Raw genomic sequence first — 12,543 nt, forward strand, 5'->3', positions numbered from 1 at the left:
TCTCTCCATCACTTCTGAGTATGCAGTTGGAGTACTATTATCCACCCTTGGACTCTCCAGTAAAAAAAAAAAAAAAAATTAAAAATCCCATAAACCATATAGATACTAAAACTGGTCAAGTGGACAACCACCAAGATACTTAGGAGCTGGAGCATTTGATTTATATGGACAGACTCTGCCAGCTGGATTTATTCAGTCTGGAAAAGAAAAAGATAAGGAGAATCCAATTGCAGTTTCTTAGTGCATAAAGGGACTATGGAAAAGGAGGAGCCAGATTTTCATAGGTATACAGTGAAAGGAAAGTAGTCATGGTCATAAGTTACAGGTAGGGTGGTCAAATATTAGAACATGTGCCCAGAGAGCATGTGTCATCTCCATCCTTGGAGATTTTCTGTCTGGACAGGAACTGGAGGGTTTTGATCTAGCTTTGAAATTAGACCTGTTGAGAAAGAGTTTGGACAAGATAGACTTCAGAGAATCTAAATCTTTCCATTACTTTGTAACCTATGAATTTGAAGAGAAGATGCACTATGATTTTTAGGGAAGAATGCTGAAAAGTAGATAACCTAAAACAAGACTATATTCCCTTTCTTCTAACTTGATAAGAAATATTTAGAAAGTGAGAAACAGACTGGATATAACTTCCTCTAGTAATTCAGATGCTCTGCACCACCCAACTAACAGTATGAACCCTTTTTCTTTTTGCAAAGCTTAGCTTACAGTTTGCAGGCCCTTCTGCACATTGCTGTGCACTCTTCCTTTTTTCATCTGAAGCTCCCCTACCAAGATGCATTAAAGTCACAATGGCAAGAGAGAAGTTTCTGAAAGGCTTTTGCCTTTCTTGCTGCCTCATATGTTTCAGATGAAAATAGATCAACCTAATTTAACATAAAACAAACATAGAAACTGATCAAGTGAAGGCAGGGTTAGAGGGGGAGCAGGACCATGCTCCATGAACAAAATGATCCTCTTAAGAATAGAAGGACTTTGGTTATCTTTTCTGTCCCTATCCCGCCACAGGGTGTGGGGTGAGCAAGCGTCTGCATGATGCTTGGTTGCCAGCTGGACTTAAACCATGACACCATGAAAGATATTATAATGGTTTAATGCTTTAGGATTCTCATTTGAAATAAAAGAACAAACAGAGAGGGAAGATCCAGGGACACAAAGGCATAAAATTCTTTAGCCTGACCTTCACAGGGAAAGAATGTTTTTCTTTTTTGTTTTCTAGAGACAGTGTCTGTGAATACAAATTGGCACCATGTTATTTAGCATGTTGCTGGCGATTCATTTCAGCTTGTGGGCACCAGTATCTGCTGGCAAGTCTGAACCCCTTCCAGGGCAATCGGCATGATCATAACAAGGAGATGGAGGCCACTGGGAAGGAGAAAGGATGCAGTGAGTGCAGGAACTGAAACAGAGTGTGTAGTGCAGGATGTGAAGAGGCACTGTGCAGTGAGGGTGTTTGGTTCAACTCTTTTATTTCTGAACCCACCTTCCTGATATCCATGAACACTCCTGTTTCTTATCCAGCAGCTGATGTTTAGGCTCCTCCCATTTCACTGTCTTGACTATCTCATTGTAGATAGGCAAATGTGACATTGTCATGCTCCTTCCTCTTTAGAATGGCACTGCAGGGCTCATTCCCCCAGTAGGCACCTTTACTCACTTCACATGTATCTTCACTGTCCATACGCTGTTTGAAAGGATGCTGAAGCCCAAAATTTCTCTTTAGTTCCCAGACCTCTAAAGATTTGAGAGGTCTCAGGTTCTACAAAGGGCTTTACTCTCACATTTAGTACATGGTACTAAGTTTTATTTTCCATACAAAATGTGCTTCAATGAACTGCTTCAATGAACTTCCCGGTACCATGAAAGTATTGTGAACCTCTCTTATTCCCAAAGATAGTGCCATCTCCATGAACTTGGGCTCCATACATGTGTAGTCAGGAGAACTTTGACAGACTTTAAGAGAGAAGGCAGACTGAATGAAATAATAGATTTGCTTGAATTTGAAATATTGGGTACTAAAAATTCTTCCCTCTGAAGTGCATCACAGTTAACAGGAGAAGAGCCCTTTCCAAGTTGTTGGGGCCAAAATTTGGGCTGAGACCAAATGGAGTTTACTATGTAAAGCTATGGAAATACTTATAAAGTATTCAGCCTTAGACACAAATATACCCTGCAGGTTATCACTGATCTGACCTTCTTGCAGCAACAGTGAATGGTCCCTAAAAAGTCACACCAAGCAGTCATCAGGAAAACCAGAAGCTAACACTACTTTTCACAATGCAGTCATCAAATATATATATCTGCAGTGTATAGCAGATTGCTAGAAAAAAAAAATCAAGTGTTAGTTTATGGGAAGAAAAAAGGGTAAAATGTGTCAGCTTGGATGCCTGCTGTGAACGTTTTTCAATTTGAATGGCTTGAAACAGATGAAACACTGTGCCTTACCTGTGTTGTACCTTGCACTTCCTACTGCAGTAATAAGGAACTCTAGATAGTTCATCCAGTAGTTTTGGCCGTGAATTAAGACTTGGCTCTAGTGAATATAGTGAATTTATTCAGTTCACAAACATCTTTCAGCACACTGAGAAGAGTAGTTGACTTTTTTACCAAGCAGTTGCTTCAGACTTTGAGAATATTTTCCAAGGAAATATTGACTATTAAAGACATATTATTGTTTTTTTAATCTATTTTAATGAAACTCTTCAAATACTAAGGCATATGCCCATAGATACAAGGTATATATATATATATATAGATAAGGAATATATGCATAGGTAATTCAAAACAGATCCTGACATACATAACTTCAAAGAACTCATGCAATGAAGCTCCAACCAGAAAAGTGGAGGCATAATTTTCTTTCAAGAAGTATGACAAGTATTTTAATAACACATGATGTATATAGTGTGTAACTTGGGCTCCAGAGATACCGAACTGTGTGAGTATAATACAAGAGTTCAAGTAAGATTTGTGGCATGGCTTCTACATGACTGAGTAGTGATTGTGTAGCTGTGAATGGAGCACATAATTGTTATCCTTGCTGTTATTTGCATAGTAATTAATATTATAATAGCCCTCAAGTTAGTCAGGTAATGTTTTAATCCAGCTATGACATTGACTGTACTTTTCACAGATTGCTTTCAGGGATTATATAATTGTCTCACAAGTGTCTTTTTTTTCCTATAAATATTAATAAACACACGAAAAAAACCTTTGTGGAAAAATAAAACTTTGTGTTCTTTCTGTGTCTCTGTACCCTAAACAGAGGAACAATTGGAAAAAGAAATTCAGGAAAGAAGGCATGCCTAAGCAAACTGAGTATTGTGGGTGTACAGAAGTAAGTGTGTACAGTAAGTAATTCAGTGAATGAAATAATTGAGGATGTATTTGGATTGGTCTATGAGTGGCCGATATTAGTGCAAAATGCTAACTGAAGCTCAAGAAATATGGAATGTGTGGTTGTCAACCTAGAGAGTCATGCAAGAATCATTGCTTGACTGAAGCTAGTTATTTTATACATTCAAATATATACAAGGAAGATTTTCTTCACTGTGAACGTGATGGAGCAATGGAACAGGCTGTGCAGATGGGTTGTGGAGTCTCCTTCTCTGGGGACATTCAAAATCCACCTGGATGAGTTCCTGTGTGACCTACTCTAAGTGGTCCTGCTTGGGCAGGGGGTTGGACTAGATGATTTCTCAAGGTCCCTTCCAGCCCTTTGGATTCTGTGATTCTGTAATATAGTAAATAGATATTTTTATATCTTCTGGGTTTTTATATATATTTTTAATAATTATATTCTAAGCTTGTAGTTTTTAGCTTTGTGGGCTTTTTCTTGCTCTCATTTGTAGACAAAGAAGATTTAGTCTGTAATCAACTGCCCATTTATATTGTCATTCTGAGAAAACTGCATGATAAACAAATAAAAAGAAAAATATGTTCAAAACTTCCAGTTCCTAAAGTTGGTACTTCGCAGTGGCAAATTCCACATCGCTTCTTGCAGTGCTTCTTCAAATGAAACGAACTGTCACTTTCTCACAGATCCAGAATTGTTTTGTTGAACAGGAGCGACTGGTATAAATAATTCGGCCATATAAGGAGGCACAGAAGATGTTGTCGTATAATACAACCCTAGGAAATTAAAAGATATGGCTTAGTAATGTCCCAGTGACATCATGTGATCCATATTTGGACCATATGTAATCATACTGATTCACCACTGCATTGTAGAGCTCTTTCCCCTTTGGAGCTATTTTATTTCTGCTAGGTGATCCTTTCAGGTCTGGTGCATGTGACTGAGTTGTACTTTGTCCTGAGTTGTACAGGAGAGGAATTCAGAGCTCCATAGCAGGTACTATGGTCTGCACACTCCTTCGGCATTACACACATGACAAACATGGGAAAGTAAGAAGAAGTGCAAGTCACTCATGATTTACTGGGAACTTTTTCACCAAGAGGGTTATTAAACTTTGGAACAGGCTGCCCAGGGAGATGGTGGAGTCACTGTCCCCGGAGATACCCAAAAGACACATAGATGAAGTACTGAGGGATATGGTTTAGTCTAGTGTGAGGTTAGTGTTTGGACTTGATGATCTTAAAGGTCTTTTCCAATTGTAATGATTCTATGATCAGATAGAACCACACTTGATCCTAAGTTAGGAAGGTTTACCAATTTGTCTCTTCTCTTGAAAAAGCTGTTCCATCCTCCCAGTACCAGCCTCTCCTTTCAGATATGTGCGATAATCCAACCCAGTAAAACTCTGAATCCTGTGGCAGGGAAACCTGTAGGTATGAGAACATCATCAAAATAATATTTAAAAAGAAAGACCTAAGTTCCTGTGTCCAGTTGTGAGGGTTCTCTAACCAAAAGACCTAATTCTTACTCAATAGTAGAGTAACCTATTGTCCATGCTTGTTTTCCATGAGGCAGTGCTGACTGCTCTGGTTACAGGATCATTCAAATACTGTTGTTTATTGAATTACCATAAGATAAATGTACTCAGGATCTGTAAAAGTTCTGATTTTTTTAAAGAAAAATCAAAAACTTAAACCAAACCAGACACTCAGCTTTATCTGATCTGCTTTTAGATATCTGCAGCTTAGGTATAGATATGGGAGTGCCAGTTAAGGTCCAATTAGAGTCATCTCATTCAATGTGAGTGCTACTGAATAATGACTGCATCACCTAGATCTCCCACTGACTGTAATGGAGTGACTCTGAAGTATCAGACTTCTGAAGTTTTCAGATTCTCCAACTGGTCTGAGGTCTTCACATATGTCTGACAGAGAAAGATCCAGAACCTATGGGGGAACTGTGCCTTGCTGAGGCATTATTTAGAGATCAAATACCTCCAGGCATCTCTTATTGCCCTAGAAATCTATGCTTAGGTACCTGAATCATTCCTTAAGTCTTTAACTGCTACCTAAGAGATTCCTCAGCAACTTAGTCTGTTCAGATCCTCCAGATACTCTAGTGCTGCTTAGTAGCAAGTTTAGGGGCTCATCCAAAACTAAAATCCACAGCCAGCTTTAACTGGTCTGCCCTTAGTCTGACTGCAGCTGCATATACCCAACATGGAAGAAAAAGCAAGGATCCAGACATCTGGAGTCAAACTATCCAGGGATTTATATAGCCTACCAAAATCATATTTTGAATTCAACATTGAAGGTGCGGTGTTCAGCTGTCTTCCAACAGTGTGGAGCATGATTCTAGTCTCAGGATGCTGTTAAAATCAAACTGTTTATCCACTTCTATTTTCTCTCTGTTCGTCTGATTTTCACTTTTATCAAAAAGACCCAAAAGGATAGCTTTTATGCCTTAAAATAGGAGAGTTGAGAACCCCTATCTGAGACTAACTCTTTCTGGAAAATAGAGAGAGATTTCCGGGGAAGCTTGTTCCCCTTCAAAAGTTTTATGTAGCAAAAAGAAAATAAGGATACTTGGCCTCTGTGTAAGCTTAATAGCTGTTGAAAAAGGTGTTCCCAGATACATGTGTACAAAAAAGAGGAAAATATGGCCTTGACAGCAGATTGCAGATTTTTAACTAGTCAACTAGTAGACTAATTTGCTGTTCAACCTTTGTGCCATCATTAACACCACTCTGTAAGGGTAAAACACACAAGTCAGAAAAAAGCACCTTTTTTAGTCACTTTGCACTGTAGCATGTCAATGACAGTACCATGCTGAATTGGCCACCCTAGATTTCATGTAAGTGTGGGTTTGATGCTGGGAGCCCTTAGTGATAAAATCTGTGGACAGAACAAATAGAAAGATGCATTCTGTGTGCTGGGTCCCTCCTCCATGTTGATAATATGCAATTTGTTTGCTCTGTGAAAAACCTAAGCCTTGACTAATTAAGGTAAGGTGCAATGGCTTATTCTATTTCTCATAGTCCATAATTTCACTGTTTCACACAACGCACACTTTAGAAAGCATTGCAAGCTGTCATAATCTTGCCACTTTCAGGAGGGCTACTTGACCCTGAGAAAATTAAATACATGCACTGTAAATGGCCAAACTATTTTCTGCCTACAAGACTGATGGAAGTTAAGACATATGGCATAAAGGAATGCATGAGGTGAAGATTGTACCATCTTTGCTTTGTCTTTTAGCACAAGAAGAGTGGAGTTTCTTGAGGAACAGAACTCCTGGCTTTGTTTCCATGTTTTCTTCTGCTTAGAAATGTAGAAGCAGTTGTCAGCTCCAGTGTTTTGCCACCTTGCTGGACAGAGAGCACATTTTGTTTCTAGAAATCAGAGAGAGTGTTATGCAGACCTGTGAGGAATACAGGGGCTTTAGCTACTGGCTTTGCTGAGAAAGGACTGAAAAAAGATTAAGGGTAGCCCTTAATCAGCTAAGCTCTTGAGGGGAGAGACAAGTTGTTGCAGCCAAGGTACACATATCCACATCAACCAACCAGATCTTTTCCAGGTGATTATATAGGCAGTGGGCTCTGAAAAGGAGAGGGGATATTTGTGTTTATTCACGTAACAATTTACCATTGTTCTCCTTCCCTTCAAAACACAATGCTTCCCTCATTTCATCCAGCTTCTTTCCTTCCTCAGAGTCTTTGGATACCTGAAAAACTGAAGGGCATGACAGTGCTTATGAAAGTTTGTTTATAAAATTTCATAGCTTTAATTTGTAGCTTTTGGCACTTTTTTTGTTGTTGTTGTTGTTTTTTGGTCTACTTCATTTGTAAATTCACCATTGTGTGTACATCATCCACACTTTCTTCACCAAGAGCATTGTGCTGTGCTGGATAAGGTCATCTGAGAAGATGGAGGCATCTCTAGCCTTGACCATTTTCAGAAGTAATCTAAACAAAGCTACAGATGAGTTTATCTGGGGTTGGTGATAATCCTACTTTGAATGTTGGGGAGGAAAGGGTAGAGATCAGGATAGAAACTTGAACAGTTGCCTCTGATCTAACATTTCTGTGGTGTCTTGGACCACACTGAGTGTTCATCCTGGGCACATGCAACTGCTATCCTCCTGTCAAAAAGAAACTGGGGATTCTCTGCCTCCAAATGTAACATGGAATCACCTTTTGTTGTTAATTGAAGTATTTCTACAGAAAGACTTCTGTAATTGTTGGGAAAACGCACTAATCACAGTGCTTTGATGCCAGATTTTCCCTTGCACTCCAAGAAAAAGAGGAAACTGAAATATTCTGGCGAGAGTCACAGGGGGGCACTGTTAACCAGGTAGTGTGGTGAACGAAATGAGCTAGCTGTGAAAACTAAGTAATTCAGAAACAGGTTAGGGTTTAGAGTTAGGATTAGGATTAGGTTTTAGTGAAAGATAGGTTAGATTTAGGATTGAGATTGGGGTTATGGTTAGGATTAGGGCTATTACAATTAGGTTTAAGCTTAGGCTTAGGTTTAGGGTTATAGTTTAGGTTTAGGGTTGGGGTTATGTTTAGGGATAGGGTTAGGGAGTCACCTTTAGTGTTAGAGTCATTAAGGTTAAAATTAAAGTTAGCGGATTAGCTTTAGAAGTAGAGGTTAGTTTTAGAGCTAGGGTTAGTTAGGTGTTGCAGTGCGATTTCTGTAACCACTTGGGTTAAGGTAACTGTAAGTGCAGATACTAGTGATCCTGAGTGACCTGCACTGACACACAGCTGTGAGGGTTCTTCCATGGGAGAACTGTCCTGTTGCCCTTCTTGCCATATGATTTCCACTGGGAGAACAGGGCCAGTCTGTAAGGGGAGAGGAAGCAGCTGCACATCTGGAATTCACTCCCATCACAGCAGCTCAGGCCAACCATGGTACTTACACAGAGCCAGCAGGGCTACCAGCCCCATCAGCAGCACCAGGCACAAGGCAAGGAAACCAAAGGCTACCGGCCGCCATAAGGAAGATGAGGCAGAGACTCCTGGGACAAATAAAAAAAATATTCAGCAACAAAACCAGAAGCTCTCCTCACCATGCAGTGATATTAGCTCCTTTCTGACAGTGCTACTTCACTTTTATCCCTTCTGCAGGGTCTCCTTTTTCTTTTTCTACACTTTTTGTTATCAAGATTCTGAATTTCCTTTTGAGAAATGTGGTTTAGAGTAAAACTTCTTCTCATAAAAGAGGTAAAAAGGTTAGATTTTGAAGTTCCTACTTCTCCACCTTGAAAAGGAGAAATTGTCATCTAGTTTTGGATAATTATGTCTGGAACCTGTTGACTGTGATTGTAAATAATTGTAATGCTTCAACATTGAATTCTGCATCTTGCTTCAGGCTTTTTGTCTGAATCTCCACTGTGGTTCAGTGTCTAGTCAGGAATATAGTTCTCCATCTGACTATCCCTTGACTAAAATATGTTATTTTATATATGTTTATATTTTTTTTTCTTTCTTTTTTTTCTTTTTTTTGGTAATACTCTCACAGCTATTCTAGACTTTTTAGATTAACTGAAAAGCACTATACACATGAAGTATTTTACTGCAGTCTAGTGCGTCAAAGCAAGCACCTCTAGGAAACTAATCTCTCATTAGGTGAGAAAAAACACCCTCCAGAGGTGGCCAGAAGTCCAGATAGCAACTAAAACTTCTATATCTAAAGGGAGTTGATCCTAACTCTCACCAGTTAAGGTAACTGGGAGACTGCAGATCACACCATATTTAGATGGTGACTGATATGCAGAACAGGAGGGCTTCCTTTTAAAAAAAACTACAAATCCTAGAAATGAATTGTTAGGTGCAACAGCTCAACATAGGCAAATGTGAAGGCCGGCACCTATAACAGTACCACTTGATGCACCAGTTCAGGTAAGGGACTGCCTGGTTAGAAAACAACTATGCTTCAGGGTCCTGGTGGACAAGTTGAACATGAAGTCCTCCTTGTGGCAGCCTTGTGGGCTGCATTGGCATGGCTGTAACCAGCTGTAACCAGACTGAGAGAAGTGATTAATTTGCTGTACTTGACAGTCAGCATGTCTAGGATATTGTGTCCAGTGCCTAGCTTCCTAGTTCGAGGGATGTCAGCTAACTGTGAAGAGTGCAGCAGAGGATTGCTGAGTTTGTCAGTGTTCTGGTTTAGCAAGGAGCAGCTTTTGGCTTAGTAACAGGGGGAGCGGGTTGCAGTGAAGACCCGGTAAAGAGTCTGCGGACTCTCCCCCAGCTCCTGGGTTCACACCCACCTCCGGCCCCGCTGGGCCAATCTGGCGCCTCTGCGATCACTATTTAGGGATGGAAATTTGGAATGCGAGGCAGGAGGTGTAAGAGTGATACAAGATGGAGGCGACCACGCGTACCCTTCAGCCAGAGAAGGAGGAAGGAAGGAGAAGCAATAGACCAGAGACTCCTCTGCAAGCCGAGGCGAGAATGCAAGGTGTGCCCCTGCAACCTATGGATGTCCATGGCAGGACCGAGAGTTACCAGCAGCTCCATGTGAGTGAGCCCAGACGGGCGAGGGACTGTGTGGGGAGACGGCCGTGGCCCAGGCCGTGTTGGAGAGCCTGTGTGCCTCAGAGCAGCCCCACACGAGAGGCAGAGAGGAGCTGCAGCCTTTGGAATAAGTGCGCGTCGGAGCAGCCCGTGCAGGTCTGCCATGCGTGTGAATTACCCCACGGACTTGCAGGGAGGACTGGTGTGGAGTTCACCCGTCCTGAGGAGGGACAAACGGCAGAAGCTATCGGGAACAGACTAACTGAAACCCCCACTGCCTGCCCTCCCGAATCGTTCAGGGGGGGGACAGGGTAAAAACCCCTGGATCAGGGCTCTGAGCCCAGGAAGAGGGGAGGTGTGGCAAGAAGGTGTTCTTAAAAAGGCTGGTTGGACTCTTCATTGATGTATTACTCTGTGTTGTTTCATTTTGGTTATGTTTTGGGTTTTTGGGGGTATGTTTTAGTTGGTGTTGCATTAAATTATTTTTCTGTTTTCTTCCCCAAACCGAGTAGCCTGGTCTGTTTTGTCCTGAACCTGAAGCGGCAATTAAGCTCTCCCTGCCCTTGAGCAATTCTCAATCTCTTTGGTACTCGAGGCTAATCATGGTCTTTGTTCCCTGATAGGCCTAAACCACGACAGTCAGGAATGTATAGAGAGGCTGAAGGACCTAGGCTTGTTTAGCCTGGAGAAGAGTAGGCTAAGTGAGGGCCTTATATCAGCCCTCCACTACCTAAAAAGTCTTTATAGATGGAGCCAGACTCTTCTCAGAGAGGCATAGTGAAAGGATGCAATACAACAGTCACAACTTGTATCAGCAAAACCTCTGATTAGATGTGAGGAAAAAAATTCCTTCTTGAGCAACTTAATTGGACTTTAGAGCGAGTCCTTGAGCAAAATATTAGAAAAGATGAACTACAGAGGCCCCCACAAACCTAATTTAGTCATAAGTCTACCTACTTTACATGTTATCTGTGTGTATGTCATATTTTAAGCTTAGCTGGCAACTAAGTCCCTTGCAGTTGCCCACTGACTCCTTTTCCCCTCCCCACACTTCCTGTAGGATGGGGAGGAGAACTGGAAAAGAAATCAAAACTTGTGAGTTAAGATAAAAACAAGTATAATAACTAAATAAAAATAAAATACAATAACAGCAAGAATAATAAAATGTAGTGTTTAAGAGAAACAATGAAAGACAAATGATATCCAATGCAGTTTCTTACCACCCGCTGACTGATGTCTGGACAGTGACCTGCCTCTCCTGGCCAGCTGCCTCCAGTTTGTACACTGAGCATGATGTTCTATCATATGGAATAACCCTTTGTTTAGCTGGGGTCAGCTGGCCTGGCCATGCTTCCTTCCAGCTTCTTGTGCACCCCCAGCCCACTCACTGCCAGGGCAGTATGAGAAACAGAAAGGTCCTTGACTCTGTGCAAGAACTGCTCGGCAATAACCAAAACATCCCTGTGTTATCAACATTCCCTCCAGCATAAACTCAAAACAGAGCACTGCACCAACTACTTTGAAGAAAACTAACTCCATACCATCAGAAAACAGGACAGTGCATCAAAAGACTATTTTAAGAGTTTTCTGAGTTTGTCAATCTGTTGCTTTGTGGGAAGATCTGCCCTGAGATCAGAGTCCCTAATATTTTGTCCTTGGTTTTCTGGCTGCTGCTGCTCAACAGCTTCTCCTCCATTCTTCTTGTCAAGTGGTCATTTTCAATGAATAGCCCTAGATCTTTTCTAGACAGCACCAGAATTAAGTCAATCCAGTCTTTGTTTACTCTACTTGACCTGGAAATGGCAGCAATTATATTCCACACACAGCAGGAACAGTACCCAAGTCATTGTTTTATGGTGTCAGGCATTGCACGGACACAATCCACCTTAGTGAATACTCAGCTTGTTTACAGAAACACTTTGAGTATAAACAAATAAAAATGTGTATTTCTATCAGAACTTCCATTCACTATTAAGACTGATAAACAGGGCACCTTTCTATTCTCCATAGCTGAGGAAATTGCTTCCATTTCCAAGACCTGAATTATCTCATGAAACTATAGTGACTTCCTCTCTTGTAGTGCTCTGTTGTAATAAATGCGTGCTACAAAAATCAAAAAACAAAAACATAGAAAGGTGAATTCTGTCTTCTGATTAAATGGAAAAAATAATGGGAATCAAGATAGGCTTCAGAAAAAAATATCAATCATAATCATAAACAATGACACACAAGGTGCCATTATGATTACTCTTTCTGCTGTCCCTATGAACATTTATTTAAGAATACACTATAAAGCCAAGAAGGATTCCAAAGCAATCAATGTGAATATGCAAATTGAAGTTATGCCCTGGTTTAGATAGAAAAGGTAATTTCCATCTGTACTTACTGTCTACTGTAACACAAGTGGCTGGAGCCTTAAATGCAGAACATTTGTTGCTGCTCAAATATCCAGAAGTAATAACTGAAGCTGAGGGTCGTAAATTTAAAGCGGTGTAGCCTTCCTCATCCTCCATCTCCAGATCACCACACTTCTTTTCTGCTATAGCAGTATTTTGGGAGTAGGGGCACACCACAGGGAGACCAATGCCAAGATGATGAGAATAGTTCATGTTTCAGCATTTCCAGTGAAACCACAGAGGAAGTTGGCTCTTTT

The 12,543-nt window shown here is 40.8% G+C and overlaps 1 protein-coding gene across 3 annotated transcripts; it reads right to left on the reverse strand.

Moving 5' to 3' along the window:
* Positions 1–3,880: 3,880 nt before the first annotated feature.
* On the reverse strand, positions 3,881–12,465 carry LOC104557841 (natural killer cells antigen CD94). 3 transcript variants are annotated; one of them, XM_062007662.1, is made up of 7 exons: positions 12,277–12,465; positions 8,291–8,389; positions 8,130–8,213; positions 7,012–7,098; positions 6,604–6,734; positions 4,682–4,794; positions 3,881–4,143 (listed from the first exon to the last, which is right to left on the reverse strand). In XM_062007662.1, exons 1-7 carry the CDS (start codon positions 12,401–12,403, stop codon positions 4,023–4,025), a joined length of 762 nt encoding a protein of 253 aa, XP_061863646.1. In that variant the 5' UTR covers positions 12,404–12,465; the 3' UTR covers positions 3,881–4,022. The 3 variants fall into 3 exon arrangements, with proteins under 3 accessions (XP_061863646.1, XP_061863637.1, XP_061863654.1); XM_062007653.1 differs by having other exon boundaries at positions 6,604–6,758; XM_062007670.1 differs by lacking the exon at positions 8,130–8,213 and having other exon boundaries at positions 6,604–6,758.
* Between the last annotated feature and the right edge of the window lie 78 nt (positions 12,466–12,543).

Source organism: Colius striatus, chromosome 1 (assembly GCF_028858725.1).
Source record: "Colius striatus isolate bColStr4 chromosome 1, bColStr4.1.hap1, whole genome shotgun sequence".
Classification (NCBI taxonomy): domain Eukaryota; kingdom Metazoa; phylum Chordata; class Aves; order Coliiformes; family Coliidae; genus Colius; species Colius striatus.